The following is a 26,243-nucleotide window of genomic DNA, read 5'->3' on the forward strand; positions in this document are numbered from 1 at the left end:
CCAGTTAGGGATGGATGAAATCCGTAATCAATGGTCAGATTTTTTTCAGCTTCACTCGAGAGGGTATTATTGGGGACAACATGTAGCTTCCATAAAAAAAAAAACTTCTAGAAAATGAGGGGGGAAAGTAGAAGTATGTTACATAAGATGTGCTACATGCTCTTTGAGGTGTACAGAGGTACATGGAGATAGATGAGGCAGATAAGTCAAAGACAGGAAGTGAGAAAGCAAATCTCATCACCTGAACATCAGACAATATCATGTGTCAGTCATTAAATCTTTAACAATTATTGTAAGAATTATAATCACTGAAGCTGATCATTTCTTGCTAGGAACTAAACACAAATACTCTTTTGATATATTCATGAGTAAATACTGTAGATTGTACAGTGTATGAGCTTTTATGGGAACTTAAATCACATGATGCCGTCATATCCTATTGTTATTAATAGATACTAATTATTTATATGCCACCATTATATTGCATTATATGATATTACATTTTCATTATATGACGGACAGGTGACTTTTAGAAACTGAGGAGCAGGTGGCCTGTGAGGATTATACAACCAGGTTTCCCACTGTTTTCACTCCAGTAACTGTAGGTGGTCTGCGGTATTTGTAAATCCCTTTCTCTCTCTGTCAGTGTGGCGTTATTAAGCCAAAGTTACACCAGCTGAAGTGTGGACATATCCAACATACTTGTGAAGTTAATAAATGGGTTTGATTTACTGAAGATCCAGTGTCTCCCAGAGGCAAATGATGTTATGAAGGCCATCCTCATTAAACCGTTCAGGCTGCTGTTGCCATAGATTCACAGACCCAGGAAATACGAGAAGCCGTGGTGAGTGTCACAAGCAAAGAATGGCCTTCAGACTCTCAGAGAAGATGTCACATAGACACACAGAGGCTGACATTAGCCTCAGGCCGTGTCCATAACAAAGTGCAGAGCTGGTAGTTCTGCAGCCTTGCTCTTGTCATACCTTATAGACTCAAACCAGAAAGATGACCTCAGCTCTGTTTACCTGAGTTCATCCCCAGAAACACTACAAGAGTCAGGTGAGGTCCATATAAGACAAATAAGCTGAAGCTTATAACATCCGACTGTCTTCTTTACAGACTTTAATACACGCCAATGATTTGATTGAGAATGGTGTTTCCTGTAGCTACAGTGGGAGGATCCTGCAGGGATGAGTGAGAGGGACTGACACTGGCTGTTGTTTTGCTCTCTCTCTATCTCTTTCTCTCTTCTCCACTTCACGAGGGCAGACAGGAGAATGTCATCACACACATGTACACACAGTATGTTTTAATTACACACTCAGTATTGCATAATAACTAAAATATTACACATGATTGAAAATTTGAAAAATTGTCATGTTCTTACCTCTTCTGACATTTATGTTGTGTTGTTTGTAAATTATCATCCTCAATGCAAAACACTTAATTTGTATTGCAAAATTTCATACAGGATGAAAAAAATTCATACAAGACCCAAAACAACACAATCATGAAAGTAGTGGAAGAGTGCATACGTCTCCACATTACTGAGCCCAGCTGTCACCTCTTCATTTATGCCCAGAGGAATGAATTTTATTTTTTTCCTCTTTCATTTTATGTCCTTCTTGCCCAGTTGTTGCATCACAGGGTGGACACAGTGTGTGGTGCTCTATGTTCCTTCACTGACATGTGACACTTCAGACCCTTCAAGGTGTCAGTATCTTGTGCTCTCAACTTATGTTCAAGCCAGACTCATCTCTGGTTCCTGTAATGAACATGTGATCAAAAGAAACAAAATGCACAATTTATGAAAACAAATAAAAAATAATAGAAAATAAACAGAACATGAAGATAAAAAAACATGATTTCTAACATGACTCAAATTCACACAGCGGCAGACTTGCCTGCTGAACAAAATCATTTCTGAATTCACCATTCGCTCCACAAATACTGGATCAGTCTCAAATGTGATTGGAAATGTGATTTCAAGCGACACAAATTCAGTGGCGGGCTGTGGCTCAGACATGGCTGTCTGGCAGTTCTTTGAATAAATCAGGTATGAGAGGCTGAAGGAAAACTGGGTCTGGAGTTTGGACTGAGGAAGATTTTTTAAAAAAAAGTCTAAAGATGTGCAGTTTATCAAACATTTTAAATTCAAGTTTTATGAATTTCTTTGTACTTTATTTGGAGAACCCTAATAAAATTAGGCACTTATTACCAAAACTGAGTAAAGGTATGATTTACATTTAGATGTTATTTAATTATGTAAAAGTATTAGGTCAAGTATATGAAAACTTCCACCATCCAGTGGTGGAAAAGAAAAAACTACAGACTCAAATCCAACAGTGTTAATATAATACTTAACACCAAGTCAGTGAACATACGGTCCTAATCTACAGAGTAAAATATACACTGAACAATGTTACATTTTCAATTCAACTCTGGTAATTAGTTTAATTGGAGTTAATATTTTACACTACACTGAGAAGTTTGACACCGAGGGAAATAACTATAGTGTTTTTAAGTGTGAGTTTAAGTGTTAATCAGAAATAATTTTCAGTGTTAAATCTACTTAACATGTTCATGAAGGAAGCACTCCCCAACAGTGTTGATTTTAACTGACTCCTGCCAGTCTTACACATGATTTACTTGTATAAATGCACACACACTCTTTCAGAATAAAATGTGAGTGACTTCACTCACAAAATTACAATTCGCCTAAAACTCTGAAAGCATTCGTCTTTTCTCCAGAGGAACCACTTCACCGGCTGCTGGCTAGGACCTAAACACAAATACTCTTGATATATTCATGAGTAAATCCTGTAGATTGTACAGTGTATGAGCTTTTACGGGAACTTAAGTCACAGATGTCGTCATATCCTGGTATTAATAGATACACATTTATATGCCATCATTATATTACATTATATAATATTACTTTTACAAACTGAGGAGCAGGTGGACTGAGGATTATACAGCCAGGTTTCTTTTCTGCAGAATAACCATTTTACCAGTGTCAAAGCTGAGTCCTGTGATAACCTTTATGTTTATCACTCTTTATATTTTGATATAGTGTGTAGGGTAAGGGGAAGAATGTAGGACGAGGGGAGAGAACACCACCTGGGGAATCACACCCCAGGATATACTGTTTCTAAACTCCAGCTGTTTGTTAAACAGATATCAGGACACAGACTCCTTAACTGATAAGACAAATGTGTTTTTGAATTCAATAAAATATTTTATTAGAAACAAAAAGGTTAAATAGCAGGGACTGAAGCCGGTGAAAAGGAGAATTATATTAAAAACAAAAATGAGTATCAAAACAAACATAAGGAATAAAACCATTTTATTCCATGCATACATTTCGTAAAAAAGGTGGAATACAAGATCTCAAAATTTACAAAAAAAGAATGAAAGATTATCGTTACTAAAACACCTAAAACCAGTCCAACAAGAAATTTATTAAAGGAAAAGTGAGCTACAACTCACCTGCAGCACAGCAATCCTCACAGCAAACCCATGTCCCCGCGCTCTTACCTGCATGCATGACGTGTGGGTGACCTCACCCTGGCAGCACTCAGCTACACTGCAAAAGAAGAGCTAATACAAAAGCAATTAATCACAATTAAATAAGCAACAGGCTAATAAACGACCAAAGAAATATAAAAAGAACAAACAAGGAACTAAACAACCACAAACAACCCAGTCGACTAAACAAATACAACCAATAAAACTACTAAAGGCAAACCCACAGCAGGTGAACCTAAAAAGGAAGACAGAATTAGTTGGCTCACCATGCTGTATAAAGTTATAATTTAAGAAGGGGCCTTAATCAGCACCTCTGCTATGGGGCATGAATGGCCCACTATGGACGAACAGGTTTAGAATTGGATGAGGAGGCACGGCTGAAACAGACGCAGTACAGGTAAGAAGCAAGGTGACTGGTGGGTGTAAAATGATGCGTTTGTTTTTACCACTTACCTGTGGCCAGTACGAGCCACAACTGACAGGAACCAGCAAGAGACTGACAGAGGCCAGCAGGTGTCCTTTATCACCTGACGAGGGGGTTGGCTGGGGGAGGAGTCAGCCCAGGCAGGGCAGTGTTCACAGGCCCCACACTACCTGAAAGTGTTAATATAGAAAATATGTTTGTGTGTGTGTGTGTGTGTGTGTGTGTGTGTGTCAAAATGATGGAAGCTGAGACAGACAGACTGAAGAGGTGTTGTCGAGCTCAGAACAGAGAGATTGTTCATAGAGGTTATTGTAAACTCAGCAGAGACACTTTTCTGTTCAGTTTTAGTCACGTCTGATAAAGGCAACACAAACTTTCTCCTTTCAGTTAAAGAACAGTGTTCGGAAAACTAAACACAATCGTTAACTGCTTGTTTCCAGTGAAGGAAAACGACAACAATATTTCCAACAAGCAGCATGTAAGTATTTATTTTATTTTATGAACAAATCATTATTTTTCAATGATTTTCTAAGTTCTCATTATGAACAAAACCTTTCTTCCTGATGTCTTCTCTCTTTATCTACTTGTTGTTTAACATCATTTCCAGATTCAGACAAAGTTATTGATGCTTTGAATGCTTCACCTGCTCTGTACACTACTATAACACCTTGTTTCATTTATGGTTATTATTACAATTATTGATTTTGGATCTGGGAACAGATTTTAAGATGTTTCATGACTTAAAATCACAAAACTCTTATGTCCCTGCTCCGGCCAGAGACTGTGACAACACGGTCCACAGCGGTCTGGTCAGCTCCCGCTACTTTCTGCAGCTGCAGGACAAACTGGAGAAGCTTCTCCACGAGGTGGGAGCTCATGTGTCAGACTGACTGGACACTCACACGTCACTTTCTTTGTGCTGTTTTATTCATTGTCTTGTCTTATGAACAGTTCACTGTGATGTGGACTCACCTGAAACACAGAGGTGTAAGAGTAACTGATATAAGTGATCGTGTCTGTGTCATTTGTAATCACATGCAATCACATGCAATCACATATATACATCTTCTGGATATATGAAGTTTATTTATTTAAGTTTAACACAGGCTATATGAAATATATATATGATAAATGAATATATGATGAATTTTGACATGGTATAACATGTGAGCATATATTTTAACAATATGTATTTAATTTATATATGCAAGTTTATAATTTGCATCAAAAAAGTTGATATATGTGTTTCTTTATTAATTTCTTATTCATTTTGAACATGTCTATGTTCTCATTCTGGGAAAGTAGAACCAGACTTCTGGACTCTGCTGTTTATGATGTCAACATATACTGAGGCTTTGAGATGGATATATATTGTATGATAATTAGAATGTCTATAATATAAGCATACATACATAAACATAGATCTTTGTATGGACTAGACATATATGTCAATATATGATATTGTTCCAATTTCTTATAGGTTTCCTTTTTTTTTTTTTTTACACATGCTTTTATTTTATATGTAAATATAGTTCATATATGGAAATTCAATATATGTACATATGTACATTTGATGATGATTAGTGTCCTGATTCCCTCCATTTATTATCATTATAAAGGGAACCATGTTTATTAACCACACTGTGATTTCTCTTGTACTTGTTGACTTATATTTGTATGGACTGTAAATAACAGAGTTCTATTGTTTGTTCCTAAACTCAACTTGAACCTGTCACACAGTCCTCTATGAAAACCTTTCAGGGCCCAATAGATAAAGTGAAAAAGGCAGAGTTGCTTTTCTTCACTTCACTCACACCTTAAGTACTTTTCTGTGTTGTGTTTATTCGTCTATCATATATTTTATGTGTCTGATTCAGACCTGCAAAGCCTGGCGTCCTCCTCTGAGGAAACCAGGGATCAATGACTTCAGCACAGTTAAGCCTGTGAGCAGTGGCGCCTTCGGGTGAGTGAGACAGACGTCCAGTCAGAGCAGAGCAAGGATGCTGTAGAAGTTGTTTGTGCTCGCATTAAGAATCTGTCTGGACAGTTTCTTTGAATCAGAGCTGATGTTCAGTCACAGAAGCTGCTCATGTTTCCGTGTTTTGTGCAGGACTGTGAACCTCGCGCGTCACACGGAGACTGGTCGAGCTTTTGTCATGAAGCTCATCAAACGGCAGAGCTTCACCAGGAGAGAACACGTCGGGCAGGTGTTGGTGGAACGGGACATCCTCACCTTCACAGACATCCCCTTTTTGTCGTCTCCATGTTTTGCTCCTTTGAGACCCAGAGGGAGCTGTGCATGGTGATGGAGTATGTGGGAGGTGAGGAGGCTGCTTTGTGTCAAGTGTGTTTAATGAACAGGGACAGTGTTTGCTGACAGAGTATGAAGTACGGTATCAACCTGACTGTCCCCTCTCTGCGCCCACTGTGCACACACTAGGAGGACCTGAACATAACACCTGACACTCTCTGACCCTGTGGGTGGAAACTGCCACCCTGCTGAACCACTACAAGCGTCTCCCAGTCGACATGGTTCGCTTGTTACATCCACAGCTACAGCATCTTACATCATGACCTCAAACCCAGCAAGTGAGTCCTCAACTCGGCCCATTAAGACAATACTTAGCTCATTTTGTATTTTTATTTTCCTGGTTTTAGTCATCATATAACAGCCCAGCTCTCCTTAGTTACTGTTGCTATGTCTGCCATGTTTTCTGTTCTTGTGCATATGCAGTTTATAATGCAAACAGTGGCAGATTTACCACTCAGATCAGGACAGATGTGGACAGCTGCTGTTCAGACGCAGGGTTTACAAACTCTTCATTACAGAGCAGCTTTTATCATTTTTAGACCGCCTGACAAACTGTGGCTCTGGAGACACCGACTGCAGCAGCAGTTTCTCTCTGTAACATTGTCAGGTCTTAACTAACTCTGTAAAATGACTTCACATAATGTGTGTTATCATTTGTCAGATAAAAATCATTCAGATTCACTTTCCAGTGATTTATATCTGTCCACACTTCTTCTGTTTTGTTCTGTTTTCACTACAAAATAAATAAGTAAATAAAAATACAAACCACAGTAATTAAGCTTTTCTTTTTTACTTTTTATTTATGAATATTTTCCATTATTATAAAAAATTATGAAAATAACAAGCAGGGGAAAAGGAGGAAGAAACAGACATGAGATCGATAGTCACTGACTCAAGGCCAATTTGCCTTATTTAAAGAAGAATATAGAGTTACATCCCATACTTATAAAGAATCTGTCTCGTTGGCTAAATAAACACACCCTTTGACCATGGAGTCAGTTCACCGTTCTGGAAGATGCAGATGTTTGACAATATTGATAAAGAGTCCAGCATTCGGACAGATCTTCTGAAGCCAGCATTTTTTACTGCTTTTTTACTTGATTCCAGCATCACCGTTATAAGTCCAATAAGTCCTCCACATTCCCTCCAGCAGGTTGATATGTACCAGTTTGTTTAGATTCTGGTTAGGAGGGATTAAAAAAAGCTTTCTTCTAGCAGAAGTCTCTCCAGGTTCAGGAGTTGGTGGAGGATGACTGTACATGTGCCACATGTCTTCAGTTATTTCAATGTCCAGCTCTTTTTCCCATCCTTGTTTCACATAGTCCGTGCTACTTTTGTTCAGTGATGTGATGCCATGATATAGCTTGCTTATAAGACCTTTATTGTTTCCCGAGTTGTAAGCATCAACTGGATTGGATTAGAGCCTTTCACCTTTTTACAGAAATAATCGCAGAGCTGTAAATACCTTTAAAAGTCCTACATGTCTGATATAAATTATCAAAAAGCTTCAAGCTCCCTTTTGCTGACAATCTTGCATATGGAAGTGATGCCAAAATAGATCCAGTCTGTATCTGCAATCTAGCAAAGCTGGCATGAAGTCAGGATCATGTGCTGGCCATCTAAGTAATTTAACCTCTCTTTGGAGTCGGAGATGTTGAACTATTTCCACCTAAACTTTCAGCAAAAAATTCACCCAGTGACTCCATGTGATATCCGGAGATTTGCCTATTTCATTCTCTACATTGTTCCTGAGGAATTTCCACTGGGAGTGATAGGAAAAGATATAATAATCTATGGAGAATGTTCATTTTAATTGATCTAATTCTGCTGCCAAAAGTCGAGAGGGAGTCGGCCCCACCCAGTGAGGTCATCATATATTTTCTTATTAATGTCCTATAGTTAAAATTGAATAATTGTGATGGATCTTTGGGTAAACTTACTCCCAGGTACTTGATGTGGGATGAGTGCCAGCTGAAATTGTATGCTGTGATAAATTCTTGAGTGGGATTGTAATTAAATGTCAAAACCTGAGTTTTATGTATGTTTAGGGCATACCCTGAAAATGTCCCATACATTTCCAATATTTCCATAAGTAGAGGTAAGCCTGAACCTGGGTCCATGATTTTGACCAATAAATCATCTGTATACAAACTTACTTTATACTCCACTCCACTCCTGCCGTATTGCTTGGACAAGAAGTTCAACGAATAAATTGAAAAGATTAGGGCTAGCGGGGCAGCCCTGCCCTGGTTTTTTATGAATCCAGTTTGGTCCTCATCAATTAACAGGGGCATTGTAGTGTCCATCCTCTTTGTTAAGATAGCAGCATACAATTTATGGTCTGTGTTTAAGACACTGATAGGACCGCCAAAGAGCGTGGTGGGGCACTTGCAGGTGGTTTTGGTGCAAAGGTGCGGTGAGCTGCAGATCAGCATCAGGGCTCAGGCCCAGATCACCCCCAAGTTCCAGCTTTATCAAGTCTGTGAATCAAAGAATGTGTCCCCAGAAGTGCCCTAAAATAAAACCTGATGTTACGCCTGGAGCGTTGATTTTTCAGTAGCTTGGAAAGGGCATCCTTGACCCCAATGTCCCATCGTTCCATATCAACCATGCTTTCCTCCATTGCTCCTTGTCATTTCTTGTCAACTGTGAATTCATCCATTTGTTTTTTAATATCCTCCCGAAAACATGTGCGGTATTCTGGGAGATCTCACAACTTCACTCACCCCTTCACGGATTGAGTGAAAAGTTTAGTTTTCTCTTCTCTTCTCTTCACATACATGCCTGCAGTTTGCCAAAGAGCATCTTGATACTTCACAATGCTAAAAGTTTTATGGAATATGAAACTGAATTGTTTGCAGAAAACATGCAGCGATACATGTGGTGTAGGAGGGCTCTGAAACATCATCCCAAAGGTGGAGTAGGGTGCAGGGAGAATCGTGATTTGGGTCTTTGCTGCCTCTGGTCCTGGACAGCTCCACATCATCATGGAGAAAATGAATTCCCAATTTTATCAAGGTCTCCTCCAGGACAATGTCAGGGTGTGTGTCCACCTGAACATGAAGCTAAGGAGAAGCTGCAGTAGGACAATGATCCTAAACATTGAGGTAAATCTACAACAGACTTACTTCAACAAAGAAAATCCACCTGTTGGAGTCACAGCCAAGACCTTAATCCAATAGAGTTACTATGGATTGACCTCAGACAGCTGCTCACACCAGACAAAGAATATGTCTGAGCTAAAGTTTGCTCTTTGGCAAACCTAAAATTGTGCACGTCTGATCAGCAGCTACTGGAAAAGCTTGTTTGAGGTTAGTGGTGTCAAAGGAGGTCTGACCATACACGGGTTCCCTACATTTTCTTTTTATATTATTACCTGGGTACCTTGAAGTCATGTCAACAAATGATGGTGATGTACAAAGTAAATATACTGTCAGCGTTGCCTCACATACTTTTTCCATCATTCTACCACAAACACGGGCTGTCAGACACAGGAAATTAACAGCATTTGAATATCTTCTGAGCTGTGTTAAGGAACTCCGAGCTTACTACGGGATCGTGAAGGCAACATCCGTTACTTCTGGCGCGAAGTACGTGCAGGTCTGGAACTAAATTTAACTTTAGCTAACGTTACTGGACATCAAACCGTTAGTAACTAATATATAATATTCATTGTAAATAGATTGGTTCAGTATTGTTTGAGTAAAACATAGCTGAACATCATATCCGTTATGTTAGGGTCGCCTCTTGGTACTTAACCTGCTCGACAAGCTGCTAGCTACTAGCTTTTTGGCTAACTAACCTAGCTAGTTAACTTAGACTTAGACTGCTAAACTGACAAGACACCAAATCAATATGTTAACTGGTAAAGTTTTTACAACTGAATTAAACTATCACTTTTTGAAACTAAGTGAGTGACCAACACTAACCAGGGAATTAACTATAATTAGTAGTAGTTTTAGTTATTTTTGTTTGTGGTGCATCTCTCCTTGTAGCTTACAGCAGCTGTTAGCTGGATGAGCTTTTTCTAAGCAACCATAATGTGGAGACAGGAAAACCAGTCAGCCAAGCCAGCTGCAGGTTTGTAATAGAGTGTATTCATTCCCTGATGTTAATGGGTTACTTTGATTAACACCAAGTTCAATCAGTCTTGTGAAATAGATTATAAATTGTGGTATGATATACATAGCATCGCATAATGCACAGTGTGTATAGGTAAATCTGTATTATATGTTCAGCTGTATTTCCTGTGATGTCTCCATCAGGCTGCCTCTCTGTGCCACTCTTTAACCAGAAGAAAAGAAACAGAGTTCCTCTGACATCTGCTCCTTCTGTGAATGAATTCTTTTCCCACAGTGAATACCTGGCAAACACCAGTGCAGCTCCATCTCACAGCACACCAAGTGAGGCAATCAGCTGGGGTCTTTAAGTTTCTACTGTATTTCAGGCACTAGGTGGCAGTACACCCACAGAAAAGTATACATGAGCTTTAAATAAAAAGTCATATTGAACAATACCTTGCCATGTTTGAGATTTTCTATGTTTCATATTTTTCCAAGATTGTTCTAAGTGACCCTCAACAGTGTCAGGTCAACTAAAAGTTCTTGCTGTTTAATGTCTGACTGCTCAAAATCACCATCTCTTGTTGAATCATAGAGTTGAGACAAAACAAAGGACAATAATGTAAATGGTCTCCCTATGAATTAAGATAACCATTCACAACTTCAGTGGAAGCTGCCATATTTTCTTCTGTGAATGTGCTTTTCCTCAGGTACCTATGGAGGTTACCAGGCCTCAGGTCCGTTTTCTGGTCCCTCACAAAGCCACCAGTGTTACAGACAGGGTGTTTCACAGTCCACTCAGCCCCAGCAGTATGAAAGCAACAGACCTGCTCCTGGACCTGCCCCTACAACGAGAGCCTTTGCACCTGTGCCACATCCATACAAAGGTGGAAGCTCAAGGTGTGTTTTATTGACCTTTGTTTGACCCATTTGTTGTAATGCAATATTAATGAAAAAATACTCAAAAATCCAGAATGTCAAACCCACAACCTGTTGAAGTCAGACTGCTTTCTTAAAATATTTTTGATATATTCAGTTAATAAAAAAAAATTAAAAAAGACACGTGCCTGGTGTTTCAGTTTTGATTTTAGATCCCAATATGTGAAAACAGGTAGTTTATTTTCATTTCAGCTCTAAGACGGGACAGCCCAGCTACCCAGCCAGACAACAGGATTCCAGACAGAACAAATATCAAACTCCCTCCAGCAGTGAGAGTGCACAAACCAAGCCAACACCCCATACTGGGTGGTCTCAGAGGGGTCAGCAGTTATCTTACAGACCGCCCGATGCCACACATCAATATCCTCAGCAGTCTAGACCTTTGCCTCCTCCTGTTCCACCCACCAGCACGCCCGCTGCTCGTGCAGTGCAACCACAAAACAACTCCTGGAAATTCACCAACAGCTTTGGGCCACTGAGTTCCAGCTTTGAGGGGAAAATGAGCTCAAATCAACCTCAGACAACACGACCAACTCAAACTCAGGTAGAAATAGATGGAAAATTTATAATAATACACAGACATTTTAAACTTTGCCGTTAATGTTTCATGATTTCATTAGTGATTAGTGTAACTTTTTTGTGCTCAGCAGGAAACATTTCCAAGGAAGCCAGCCCCTGAGAACTCACTGAGGATCCTGACTGCAGTTATTGATGGCATGAGACACTGGAGCCAGTTCAAAGACAAAGTCCCGTACTTATTTGAGATCTTTGGTCAGTTGATTAGGAGTTGCTGCTGGTTTTGTTATGTACTCTTTAGAATTTTTAAACGTGATTAATGTGACTGGCTGTGCTCTTCCCTCAGCTACTCTGGACTCTGCGGTTACCCTGGGTCGCCACGGAGCTAAGACCTTCCTCATAAGAGACGGGAAGGAGGCTGTGCAGTGTGTCTTCTATGAAAATGTGAGGAAGAAAGGCTTCTCTTCAGAAGAAAAATCCAATGAATGTTTCCTGAGTTTATCAGAGGACAGTTTCAGTTTGCTCATATTAACTTGCTGTGACTCTTCTCAGTCTCAGTCAGATAAAATGATGGCTCTTTATCATTTTGATGGATTATTTGATGGAGCAAATGTGGAAGATTTACTAACACTGCAGTTTTACTTGAGTTAATCTTTAATTTCTGCCTCTTGTCCAACAGGAGCAAGAACTGCCCCGTCTCATCCGTGGTCAAGTTCATCGATATGTGGGTAACTATGACTGCAGCAGAGATGTCCTCATGTGTGTGTCCATCAGGCCCTGCCTGCCCTCAGAGCTGAGGAATGCCCAGGAGTCTATCAAAGCATGCGATGCTGAGATGAGGGCGCTGGTGAAATCCCTGAGTGAAGTCTGAGCATGAGTAGATTTTCAGCAGGATAAGATTAATAGGAGGAAAGTAAAGTAGTATTTGATGGCGGTCCATGAAAGCCAAGCTTACTTATATATACTCTTGTTATAGGTAGAAGTTCTATTGGTTTGAAAAAGCATATTTGAGGTGTTGAACTTGTCGACCTGTGAGGGACGATGTTGCTGTTAGTTTTTCGTTGAATTGACTTGCATGTTCTGGCGAAGATGTTTTTGTATTAATTTGTGAAACAATTATATAAAAGAGTTTCTGTCATTTAACGAAACCTTTAATGGAAAGTGAAGCGTCTGTTTTTGTAAGTTCTGAAATATTTTTTATTACAAAGAAAATTCACAGAACAGCAAACATTGTTTAGAGGTTAAGTCAAGTAAAGCAAACACGATGAGGTAATATCTCAAAATATATCTTTGAAAAACGGGGCAGTTAAGAATAACATGTGATATCAAGTACAGTTAGTTTATTTACAGTCAAACATCACAATGGAAAAAACAATAATCTACTCTACCAAAACAGTTTCACCAGTGCTGAGACTTTACACACAATGGTTCAACAAATAGGGGAACAAGTCCAGTGCAGTCACGCCAATCATTCCCACAGTCAAGCACAGTATGAGGTCCAATACAATACCAACACTTCTCTCCTGACCTTCTTTCAAATATGGCAACATAATGACAGCAATTTTCTATATGTCAGGATATGTCATTATGGGAACCCAAATTTTGGGGATATTTAAAGTTTAACCCCTTAGCAGACACCAACCCATTATTAAACACTAATACGCACATAAACACCCACTAGAAAAGGGAGTCCAGCTTGATGAAATTGGCAGTGTACAGGGACAGTAAGTGGAGAAGGAGACATTTTGTCCTGGGAACATGACAGGAATGGTGCCAGCGCTTAAAAGGAGAAGTGGTTTGACGAAAACACACCAACACATTTGCTTATTTGAGGAGCTAATTATTTGAAGCCACGTTTTACACATCTTGTGAGTAATGTGTCAGCTCAGCACAGATACCAAAGGGCGAAGTTCAATTTGTACAGCTCCTTCTGCTTCCACTCGAATTCTGAACCACATAAGACAAGGATTCCAGGAATTAATCTGTTAGCTGCATGTCACAACCTCTTAATATAGCGATTCAAGTGATTCAACTCTTCTAGGTAATTGGCAAAAATATCTCAGGGCATAATTGAACACAAGTGCTTTGCTTTCCTTTTTTTTTCTTCTTCTCTCTGCCATTACCTCCGAGGATTAGAAGACATCTTTTTTTTTCTTTTTTTTTTTTTTCCTCCAGGACATTTTCTCAAGTTAATGAGATCATACTGCATCAAGTTCACGAGAAACATTTTAATACTGAGAGGAAAAAATAGGAAGAAAAGAAAAATAATAAATCACTTCACATAACAGGATCCACAGTTTTTCAGCAGAAAAAGATGATAACCTGATAATCGTATTAAACACTTGTCTTGGTTATGTTAAAAGGCACAAGTTGGTCAGATCACATTTAAAATCTAGATCAATTGTTCTACCATTAACAAAGCCCATCTTATCATGCATTTTGACACAATTCCTACATCTCCCTGCCTTTTGCAGTCATTTTTTTTTCCTGAATTAGTGTTTAGTATTGTGTGTTGCAGACAGAAATAAAAAATGTCTATGTTTAACGAGGGAGTTACATTACACAAACAATTCTAGGGAAAAGGTTAACAAAAGGATGCAGTATCCCAATATGAAACATTTGACAACACTGCTCTGAAACCACTACATATCATTATGAATCACTTCATTGTTATGAGAAGACATTTCCATTTATCCTCTCGGCAGGTCTGATGCTGTGTTCCTTGTCCTTTTCTTAATGACAGTTACTGAAAGCGCTGTCGTTGGAAGTGAAAACCTCTTCTCGACTCCCGCCGGTTCACTGTCTGATCACATGACTGGGAGGCAGAAAAAGTCCTCTTTTCAATTTTGTTATTTTCAAGCCTCAGACATCAGCTCTGTTAAATCCAAATCATATGTACAGTCCAAACGCCAAAAAAGTGTCTCTCTCTCGGAGTCAAATGTTCTTCACGACCTCTTTCTTAAACATAATTAGACTGGTCGAGTCATACTGCCACATAATCTCATGCTTCCACTGTCTTTATGCAGACAACTTCCTGTCTGTAAGGAATGTTGCTTACTGAATGTTGACTTGTTTCCACAAATGAAAGGAAGGGGAAAAAAAACACATTTTAATCAAGTACTTGTTACGTTTGTGGAAGTTTTCTTTAACTGCGTGAAATGGGGTTTCTACTCGATGCATCCTTCGACTGATCCCCAGAGCTGACATGAAGAAAACAGAGAAGTCCAACTGTGGAAAAGTCGTGACAGATTTGAGGGTAAAACTTATAACCACAGTTTATTGAAACATAAGACATTCCATTTAAATGAACTGGATTTGAATTAATTACATAATGATGTAGGAAGACAGTGTTTGTTAGAGTGTCAGCTTCAGTTATCACTGAGTGTCAGCTTCACAAACAGCATCGCCTTTAAAAAATGGGATGCAGGTGTCTCTCCGCGACATCAAGCTCAGGTCAGGAGGGGGAAAAAAACCAAGATTTCAATGCACTATAACAGCGTGGGCAGAGGGGTGGGGGACAGCTGCTCCTTCGGTGCATATTTGGCAAAAAAGGGCAAGAAGACGGTGAGCATGACTCCGACAATAGCCAGCATGTAGCCCCAGCCGATCTGGCACTCGCCGGCGTAGTAGATGTCAGAGTCCCCGCAGAAGGACCTGACGAGTGAGGAGTTGAGGCCGAAGGGGTAGACCAGCAGTCCGGCGGCCATGATGAACACTGCAGAGAAGATACAAGACAGAGAGCATTAGACAGTGTATTCATATTCTTCATGTCTACTTTGTTTTTGCGAAGGATAAAAAACCTGTTGACTGTGAGAGACACCTCAACACAGAGGCAGGGAAACCTAACACCGTCTGCACAGGTAGATGCTACTGGATGTGAGTGAGTAGTTGTTCATAATTTGAGGTAATTGACCCTTTAACCTCCCAACGGCTGGATGTGTTCTCTGGACTGATGTGCTGATTGAGAGCCACTTGGTGGCAGTAGAGGTTTTGCATAAAAGAAAACAGTCTGACTCAAAGTCAAGTGTGTAATTTAGATGCTTCATCACTGCTAAAGTGCCTCCACTTGCACTCAGACTTAAGATTTGTTGCCTTGTGTCACATATAAAAAAATAAATAATGACCTAGACAGGTTTATAAGTCCAGTAGTGGCAGAACACAGATCTTACTGTATTGAACAACCCAAGCACTGCTGACCTGTAATTGATAAAACCTTCCAAAGCAGAATGATTCATGTCTCTTTAAATCCATTTGAACCCCTGGTCTCAAAAACAGCAGGGCTTTTGGAAGAAGACGCTCGCTCTGCACTCGGGTGGCATCAGCTCTCTCAGACACTCAGCAGCCAGAGAGCAGCTCACTTTTACAAATTGAGTCAAGTCTCCCAGCCTGTGCTGCCAAGCAGTTATCGACTGCGCTACAGGCTATCAATGCCGCTCTTATTTATACTGAGTGCTGGCTGGATTTTCATTACAATGCCAGGTGTCATAGTTGTTTTAGCTTTGGAGAACTGGGGTCACTGGAAAAGCTTGAACTTGTTTATTAAGCTGCATTGATTTCAGGAGATGTTGGTTTTTCTACTTTCAAGGGCAGCAGCTTCACGGCCGGTGAGAAACAGTGCTCACATGAGAGCTACAATGCAACAGCTGTACGAGTGAATCGATGGTCTGTGTTGGTAGTGAAGGATTGTGCTTGTAGAACAAGGATGAAGAGGTAGGAAGCTTTCAGCGATGATCTCGCCGCACGCTGGGGGCTTAGGGAGTGACTGTTAGGTCGGGAAAAGCAGAATGATGGGGGAGGAAAACACAAAGAGAGCTGTGTGAACGAGTCGAGGAGGTCTATCCTGCTGTAGCGTCTCTGTGGAGTTCACTGAGGGTCTGCGTCTCAGCGCTGCACCCATCCCTCCCAGCTCTCACAGCGCTCCTGTGTTTTATCTCTCAGGGCCCAGCGCCTCAGAGCTCACTGCCTAATGACACTTTAATGACCTTCTTTATCAAACTATCCGTGGCTTTTGTAGGAAGAAACACAAAGACACAGGCGCACGCTCACAACCTAAGGCCACTGCTGCTCCTCTGCTGAAAATGGTGGCCTGTAAAGAAAACCCTGGCACAAACCTTCAACAGAGGAATGCAATCCAGACAGCGGTCTCTCACAAGTGTCAGGTAAGCAAGGTGAGTGCAGACCAGGAGGGTTTGCAGGGTGGTTGTCTGGATCAGATAAGCCGCAGCTCAGATTGTCTGGATCTCTGCAAGCCGTTAATGAGAGACGAACTGTCGAAAAACTGTAAAAATCTATCAGAGGCAAAGTCGAAATGGATCGATTCTAACCTTCAAACCTGAGAGGTATGAAACCAGAGTTTATAAGTTACACGTCTTATAGGGAGTTCCCAAGAAAACCCTGTGCGGCTACAGAAGGCGCTGATAAAAGTGATGTCACTCGAGTCAGTGTGGGTTGAAGATTACACGTCTGAAAATGAAAAGAATCTGTCACTGTGGAGTTTACCTGACCTCTGTAGCCCCGCCCCTCATGTCAGCTCGGGGCTACATTAGCCACTACTAGCATAACACACCTGAATCTCGGACGAGTTGCACTGTGGGTAATGTAGGAGCCAGGGGAAAAAAGAGAGTGTGGCATAAAAAAAAGCTGTTTTCCTGGTTCTGCTGCATCTGTGTAGATCCGTGTTTTTCACTGTCCATCACGAGTTGGATGATGCTACAGGACTGCAAAGCTAAACCGGTCTTTTTATGACCTAAATCCTGGATACTGTACTTGTACTGCATGAAACAGGATTGTAGTTTCCACAGCAGGAGCTGGACAAGCTTTACTTTCAACAGGGTCTTACACGGCCCCGTGTTTCTAATCCTGTGAGGAATGGACGGTGATGAAAGAGGCTGACATGACACCGAGGTGCCACGCAGAGAGGCTGAGGCCCGAAAGTGTTTGCCACTTGTGCAACCAGGAAGAGCGATGTGCATGTGGACTCCCACTTAACTTGGCAAACCGAATGCCTCTGTGCTGTTGACATCACTGGCTAAAATAACAAAGGGGTGACCATGCAGAGTTAGTCAGCAGGCGGGGGGCTGCAGACATCACATGAAAGCAGAATATCCAGACATTTTCTTGCTCTGACTGATCCGAAGAACAAAAAGCAAGTGAAAACAAATGTATGTACAGCTCTGGTAAACTCAGATAGACTTGAATGTTTCATTTAAAGGCAGTTCCAGGGGTTTTTCAGAGCTGTCCTCACAGCAGCCACCAGGCAGTAAAAAGCGATGAGCACTTCAATCATTTACTCCCTAATAGACCCAAGTAGCAGTCAGTTTACCAACCTCCCAATCAACAGTCTGCATCTGTAAGAGCTCTAGACAGGGAGGGAAGTCGAGCTCAGCCAGACCTTCCTCCACACAGATGAATAAAAGTGAAGAGGTTTGGAGAGAGAGCGTCGGCCCCAATCAGATGAGTGTCTCTAAGTACGTGGAAAAACAGTGTCTCAAGTACTGGCTGTCATATTTCACCCTCAGAGAACATGAATCTAAACATGTTCTTTCAAGGAGCTCTCACCAACAGCTGCTCTGCATTATTAATTTTTCATTCATAATTTTTTTACCTTTTAATACACTTAAAGTTAATCTTGAAAAATGTCCCTGGATCTCTCGGTGTATTTCTCGTGGCTGACAGCTTGTCTGAATGCACACTTCAGCAGCTTTGAAGTGCACAGAGACGTCAGACTGAGGGAGGGAAATATCGATGTGGAAAAACAAAACAGGCAGAGTTTTCATAGGTAGCTGCAAGGCTGCGGAGCCCTTTATGTTCTCTAATGGATGGCAAATACTTTTATACGCTCGCTTCTCTCCTTTTTCTACCCTTTGTGTGTTTGTGTGTGTGTGTGTGTGTGTGTGTGTGCATTCACAACAAGGGTAGTAAAGGAGAGAAGCTAAATTAAATAAAAACAGAGGAGAAAGCATTGTACTGGCATACAAAGATTCAGTGCAGCTTTTACCAACTAAATTAACCTTGAATCCCTCTCTCAGTGGTGTCGGCAGAAATGGAAAGCTGCTCCCAGAGAAACGAGTCCACAGCTCTGACAATGAGACGGAGAGATTGAATGGGTTTGCGGGGCAGGAGAGTGTGTGATAACCTGCCGTCCAAGCGTTACACCGAATCAATTTCATCAGAGACCTCTCACATAGAAATCACTGACACAGACCCAGAACACACAAATCACAGGATTACTCGCGTCATATTTCACTGTTCAGCTGCAGAAAAATCTGCTAAATCCAAAATCTACTCTTGTCAGAAAATGTCAGAAATACAACATATTGTAGTCCCAGACATTCATACGCCTCGTATCTGATGTCGTATTCGTCATCTTTATTCTTCCCGAGATGTTACTAATAGAAAATTCAATTCTGTGAGGCTTCAAGGCCTCTTCCATCACGACACCAGGACCTCTGCTTTGGCTCCATCTCCTTGGTCTTAACTCTGTTCGCAGAGGGAAGGGTTGAGTTAAACTCAGCAGGACATGGGTGTCCAGCTCTTTACATCAAGTTGTTATGTGTTTGCTTCCTCTTACACAGAATATAAATAGTTACATTAGATTTATTAAATAAACTGATTATTGTCACCAAGGCCCAGACAGACAGACGCCTCTTTACCACACAGTAAAACCTGCTGCTCAGTTTCCTCGTGCTGAAGCAGGGTGAGTCACTGTCTAAACAATCAGCTATTACTAACCTGTTTAAGCTCACTGGGAAGATTTACAGGCAAACAGTTGCTCAGTTCACTAACACGCTGTCTTCATGTGCTGCTCTTCACAGGACAGGGACGTTCAAGTGTTGAATAATGAGAAGTCAGCAGGAGGACGACTCTGACATTGAAAAATAAGACAGGGCAGGTTCTACAGTAAACACTGGAGGCCTGCAGCCGGCAAGAGGGAGCTGGAATATATTAGAATAGACTAATGCCCTGCTTATCTTCTCTGACCTACAAGGCAGACAGTCAGTCAGGTAGAGACCACCGGGATGAGAGCAGTCAGACGTGTAAATACAAAATCATTCAAAGAAGAAGTGCAGAATCACAGTGGACCTTTGGGTGTTCGTTGTATCCTCTGTAGCTCCAGCACCCACTGTTTACTCTCACTCCTGAAAGAAACTTCCTATCTGGCTGCCGTCCAAACAGGGACATTATCTGCTGCTACCGTTCACTTCAAAGACACATGAAAGAGCACACACATTAGACTGTGGCCTTACATAACCGCAAACCTGTTTGATGTCACATTACCTCGCATAGCAATGACATCCGCACACGAGCCGGCGGGGGAAAAAAAACCCATATTTTTCTCCTCAGCTGTGGCTAATGGCCGCCTTCTTCCAGGTAAAGAGACGAATACAGAACAACAACAACAAAATGCATCTAATAAATCCTGATTTGCCAACGCAGCACTCATTTGTTTGAGTTTCTGGCCATGTTTGTCATTGATGAAACGCAGCGACAGGAAACATATGCTGGAAGAAGCCGAGAAGTATTGCTTAATTACAGTCGCAGGCCCAAAGCTATACATCAGAACTACTGCTTCGATGGTGTATTCCTCCGCCATACTCTTCATCATCTTGTCTTCCATTTTCCTTTTTCCATAAGTAAGCACTTTCCAGGAATAGAACAAGTGAGCTGGTCTCTGTCTGGTCCCATGTAGGTGATAATAACCCAGGTGTGATCAGGCAAACGGATTTAAATGATGTGCAACACTGAACACTGACTGTGACCCACATACAATCACTGTAATGTTGTCTGTATATACAATTATGCACATACACCTACATATGTACTGCTCCAGATTCTAAAGATTATGGTCTTAACTGTGTAACTGAATCACTGTGTGTTTGGTGGAAACGTGTGTGTGTCCCATAATGAAAGCATAACAAAGGGCAGGACCACAGTGGTGTGTCTAGAAATGAAATTGACTTTTCACAGGCTGCATATAAGAAGTGTTTCCATTTCCCGCTCTATCCACAGGCGGATGGAGATGGGGCTGGATCATTTCTGTTTCTCTCTCGCACAGCGAACGCACACTCTTACCTCGACCTGCAGTCTGGCAGCACGGAGAGGGAAGCGGAGGGATGTCCAACACACGGGTGTGACAGTGCATTAAGGAGAAACCACAGATGAAGATAAAGGATTGGCAGAGGAGTGTGTGAGCATCCCTGGGAAAACCACAGATAATCAGCTGCTTTTTCTTTCTTTAATAGAAAAATGAGTTGAAACGACTTACAGCACAAAAAACAGATGGTCCACCGGAGTCTCCATTATTTCATCCCCTTTGAATCTCAAGGTGAGGAATCGCAGAGGGTAGAGACGAAAGTTTCGGAGTTGTTGGGAAGTTGAGCTGTGCCGGCAATGAATCTCCTGGTAGTCAGCTGGGACCTGGCGGAGCATGGGCCTGAGCAGCAGGGACTCCATCCTAATGTGATGAGCTGTGCTCTAGTCTGCACACAGCCATGTTGATAATTAAGCTCAGTGCGCCTCTGGGAAATTATGCTAATGACGTTCCTCCGACTACCTACATTTCTCGAAACATTTGGCTGAAGGTGATCACGTTCACGGCGCCAACTAAGACAGGACTCGATAATAAATGTTTCTGTGCAAGATTAAGGCAGAGAGAAAAGAGGGCAGCAGGAACAGAGAATGGAGACGTAAAGAAATACGTTTTCAAAGTGAAGCACCTGTAATTGCTAATATGAAAAAAGAAGAAGAAAAGAAAAGAGAGGGTGCTGGACCAGTCGGGACATTTCCACCTGGAAGTGACAGTTTCAGGTGAGTGATGAAGAGATGTGACGATCGCTGCTACTACAGTTAATACAAATGGGAGAAAATCATTTCGCTGAGTGGAGGTTACTTCTTAGTGGCCACAAAGAGTTGAGACAAAGCAACAGTGTGTGCTCAGAAGGACTACAAAGCTGGTCTGAAACCACGAGGGAATTAATTCAGAGGAAACTGTTCGCTACTGACAATGGAGGCAAAACCCTGTTGACCTTGAGAGCTGCACAAAAAGAGATCATGGAGTGAGAGAGCAAAGAAAGAGAAGAGAGGAAATGAAATACAGGGAGTTGGGAGAGATTAGCAGGACAATAAAATAGCTTCTGCTATCTTTAGAGTGAGCAGGTCTGCTGTGGACCGGTCAATCAGGGCTCAGTAATAGGTCTGTTTTTCACTGACTCATTCAGACTGACCTCAGCTCATACTCAGGACTGTGCAGGTCTGAAATGCATTAGAGCATGTATATGTCACATACTCTTTTTTTATGAACCTGTACAAGCAGAAGCTTTAAAGATTCTGTGTGTGTCTGAAACAAGAGAATCACAGATAAGAACAAATCAGACGCTGAGTTTTACCGATAAGACAGAGTTAGAGTCTGAGGACACGCTGTGAACTCTCCACGGATAAAGATGGTGTTGCAAACAGATTACAGATCAATTTAAAGGAATCATCTAACATTTTTATTTGCTTTCTTGCTGAGAATTAGATGAGGAGATCAACACCAGTCCCCCCATACATATGAAGCTGGAGCCAGCAGCTGGTTAGCTTAGCTTAGGCTAGCATAAGAGCTGGAAACAGGGAAACAGTTGGCCTGGTTCTGTTCACAGGTAATAAAATCTGCTGCCTACCAACACTTCTGAAGATGTCTGAGGTGTGTTAAATTGTGCGAGCTGTTTCCCCCCGTTAGCAGTATTTACGCTAAGTTAAGCTATGCTAATCAGCTGTTGGATCCTCCTTAACATTTCTTATCAAAATTTGAGTGATATTTCTCAAAAATCTCAAGCTATAAAAGTGTTGGTTCATCCAACTTACTAATGATCTCATTTACCCCTAAAATAAACCTGCAGTGAACAGACTACTTCCTACTGAGTTAGCCCCTGAAAAGCAGATGACGGTGAGGTCGGTTGAATTGTCCTCAGAAACAAGAGAGATATTGCTGCTGAGGATAATGTATGTGTGGCAGAGGATGCAGTCAGCTCCAGCCTCCACACAGAGACCACTTGGAGTGTGTGTCTCTCAGCTCCCAGAGCATGCTGAGCCATCGCAACTCACGCTTATCGCTGTGAACCTCCGTCCTGGGAGCCCTGCAGCAAAGACACATGAATCTCACACGCTGCATCCAATCTATCATTCTAATTACTTTCATTTTCGTATCACCATTTTTTTATGTTGCAAATTAATTTACACCTCAGACAAATTCCTTGTCCTTGTCCTTGGCTTCCTCATCCCTTATGAGGCGGCCCGCAGCACACATGGGGCGGTGTCAGAGTACAGCCTGACTGAAGCTAATCTGTTGCTCAATCCATCCATCCCACCTCCAAGATTGAATTAGCACAGGAGACAAAGTACCTCATATGCTTGGATAGGAAAATAAATAATAATAATAATAATAATACAAGAGAGAAAGTGGAGATTAGATTGAAGACATCATTCAACTGTGAAAAGCTGCACTCGCTGCGACGATGGTGTGAGGAAACAGTCAGCAAACAAACAATGGCTTGTCTGAAGCTCCATCCCTGTGCTGCCTGTGGACGGCTGCTAAAGGTGATGCTTTTGTGTGTGTGTGTGTGTGTGTGTGTGTACAAAGTCTGACATTAACCCCATGATTGTGTTGACAGCCTTTGGCCCAGAGGCTAAGCCCTTAAGCTAGACGTCTCCTGGGTTCAGTAGCTGCCTCGGGTCCAACAAGGAATGTCAGCCGTGAAAGTCAGAACAACCCGGTGACACCGGTTGGTGCATTGTATATCCAGCTGTGCTGTGGCATCACAGTTCACATCTGTGTGCCATAGAGCCAGTCAGGAGAGAGGCAGAGCAGAGCACGCTGCTATGAATGTGATAGAATCTTTGATTTCTTCTCTTGTACAGCACATGGCAGCTACTTAATGAGGAACTAGTTCAACTTCATTTGTCCTCACAAGGTTATTTTCAGGGAAACATATGTTAGGATGAATGCATCATCAGGGACACACACATAGGCACATTTATAATAACACACACATGCAGTGAGAGTGCAGCCCGGCTGTCATTATGGTGAGCAGAGCTGCAACACGAGCAGGATGAGGTGGACTGAAGAGATTAGAGTACAGTCCAGGACACGTCTGGCGTCCATGGCTGTGGGGTATTTGCAGTCACAAACAGCAGCTACTCATGGATCTGATTTCCTATGAGAATATTATTAAACAAGAACCAGGGCTTTAAATTTGAATCTTAACACATTTTACAAATGTGACCCCTTCTTTAAAGCCGCGCTGCCGTCTGACACACCATTCAAAAGATTATAAACGTGCCCTTGATAAACACATGCATGAGAACAGCACAGAAGATATAGTGAATCTTGTTGAATAAATTTACATTCATACATAAACACTGTAACTATGGCAGCTACTTGATAGAATATACTGTAGAACTCATAACCTCCTGCAGAACACCACAGGTATAATGAAAAGTGCAAAATGCATGAATTCATGAGGTGGGCTTAGAACAGGATACTTATTTTCCAATTGAATGCTGCACATTTTTCAAATTGCAGAATGTATTCTGAATGGGTTTCCTTGGTCCTGGGGTTACACAGTTCACTCACTCAGCACTTAGACAGCCCGTGTAACCCAGGTGAGAAAATGCGACAGGAATCCACCTTTGTTGTGTAAATTCATTTTTGTATTGCACACTTTTAAATAGTGTCGCCTTGGCTGCGTGTGGTTTATGAGGCGGTGGAAGGGAGAACGTGGATCAGTGTGAATGTGATGTGTACAAGGCTGCTGTAGACAAAGACGATCAGCAGCCCCGCACCTGGGCGCACTAACTGTATACAAGCTCCCATTCATCAGTGTGTGTGTGTGTGTGTGTGTGTGTGTGTGTGTGTGTGTTGCAAATGTGCCTCTTTGTATTGCTTGTGTTGTCTGCATGCAGAACATCTGAAAATAATAAAAGGATGTCCTGGTGTGCGTGTGTGTTGCTGTGTGTGTGTACTAGAAGAGGTCTGCATCATCTGCTGTTTTCAGTTACTGATACACTGTCAAAATTATATTTTAAGTAAAAAATAAAAAATAAATCTGGAAAAAAAACTGACCTGATGTATTTGCAAAATATGTTTTCAGTACTTCTGATTTTTATGAGCCTTTTCAGAGCTGGAGAAGCTCATGGAAATGCCACTATAGAGCCATCTAAGAACAGTCATGGAGAAACCTTTCATTTGCTTTGTCTGCGAGGGTGCGCCTGCTGCGGAACTGAACTGTGCCTATTTTTACAGTGAAAGGTAAAATCAGATATCAGCTCTGCACTCAGCAGTGCGCACAGACTTACTGAGCGAAACCTTAGGGCACTGTCCACTCCTGCAGTTTTCCAAATGCTGTAAAATATCACATGATCTGTGGAAGAGTTAACTTAGATTTTGCTTTTAGTGCAAGAAAATGCAACTCATCCTCGTGGAAACACAAGTGTCTGTGGAACGGCCGAGGGAGGAGGGAGAGCGCTGGGCAACAAACCTTGAGGATCATTATCAGACAATATATAGAAAACCTTTATGAGGAGTGCAGGGTGTAGCTGGGTGGGAGGAAGGGGCCTGGGGGGGGGGGGGGGGGGGGGGCAACATAATGAATCCCTACAGGAGACACGGGGCCCTGCTGGGCTGCTGTAATGAAGCTCTGCCCTGCCATTGCTCCCTGACCCACTGGCATTAAGGAAAAATGGAAACCATTACCTTCAGCCTCCACCTCAGTGGCCTGTGTGTGTGTGTGTGTGTGTGTGTGTGTGTTGGTTAGGAGCGAGAGCAGGAATGGGGTTGAGGTAGAGACGAGACACAGCGGGGGGGGGGGGGGGGGGGGGGCACAGCAGACAGGACTCCTACTGTACATGAAGAATATGTCTGTCACCACCATGACGCGCTGCAGAGGAGCACAGCTGTTTGTGAGAGTGTGCCATGTGAGGTGAAGCCATACAGACCTGAGAGGGAGGTATCTTAACTGCCATCTAAACAACTTTACCGTTGACGTACATTATATCTCACACACACACACACACACACACACACACTGCAGGATGAGGTTTTAAAGGAGATTGGATGTTCCCTCTCAGTCACATTCCCGCAGAAGTCTCCAAGACTTCCCAGGGATCTTAACAGTGTGTGTGTGTGTGTGTGTGTGTGTGTGTGTGTGTGTGTGCGGGTGTGTGTGTGTGTGTGTGTCAGTGTTCCCCACTAAGCTCATCCTTGGTTGAATGCATCTTATTAGGAGTAGTGTCTTTGTTTGTTGTGGATTTCCAACAGAGTAAACAGACCATGCTTCTCAGTGTGTGTGGGTGTGTTGTGTGTTTGTTGTTTGTTGTGTGTTTGTGTACGTGATTCCAACTCCGGCCCGTTTTATCACACTTCTCAGCTGCATCTCTCAGCCATTGTTCAGAAGTGTAGAAATCCACTGCGCCCCAAGGGAACGAGAAC

At 41.8% G+C, this 26,243-nt stretch overlaps 2 protein-coding genes across 3 annotated transcripts in view; one reads left to right on the forward strand and one right to left on the reverse strand.

Moving 5' to 3' along the window:
- The first annotated feature begins 10,303 nt into the window (after positions 1–10,303).
- spata22 (spermatogenesis associated 22) lies at positions 10,304–12,844 on the forward strand. Of its 2 annotated transcripts, none has more exons than XM_087177117.1 (7): positions 10,304–10,343; positions 10,529–10,684; positions 11,035–11,224; positions 11,456–11,807; positions 11,914–12,034; positions 12,126–12,223; positions 12,459–12,844. In XM_087177117.1, the coding sequence occupies exons 1-7, from the start codon at positions 10,304–10,306 to the stop codon at positions 12,648–12,650; spliced, it is 1,149 nt and encodes a 382-aa protein (XP_087033243.1). In that variant the 3' UTR covers positions 12,651–12,844. The 2 variants fall into 2 exon arrangements, with proteins under 2 accessions (XP_087033243.1, XP_087033242.1); XM_087177116.1 differs by having other exon boundaries at positions 10,529–10,666; positions 11,911–12,034.
- Positions 12,845–13,099: 255 nt separating this feature from the next.
- The window catches only part of lhfpl7 (LHFPL tetraspan subfamily member 7), a 94,945-nt gene continuing 81,801 nt past the window's right edge, over positions 13,100–26,243 (reverse strand). The window contains exon 3 of the mRNA XM_023418181.2: positions 13,100–15,494. Within this exon, the coding sequence (XP_023273949.1) occupies positions 15,268–15,494 (227 nt within the window). The 3' untranslated portion in view covers positions 13,100–15,267. The remainder of the gene's footprint in view (positions 15,495–26,243) is intronic.

This window comes from Seriola lalandi, unplaced genomic scaffold (assembly GCF_002814215.2).
Source record: "Seriola lalandi dorsalis isolate HSWRI2012SDOR001 ecotype SW California unplaced genomic scaffold, Sedor1 jcf7180002054581, whole genome shotgun sequence".
Taxonomy (NCBI): Eukaryota; Metazoa; Chordata; class Actinopteri; order Carangiformes; family Carangidae; genus Seriola; species Seriola lalandi.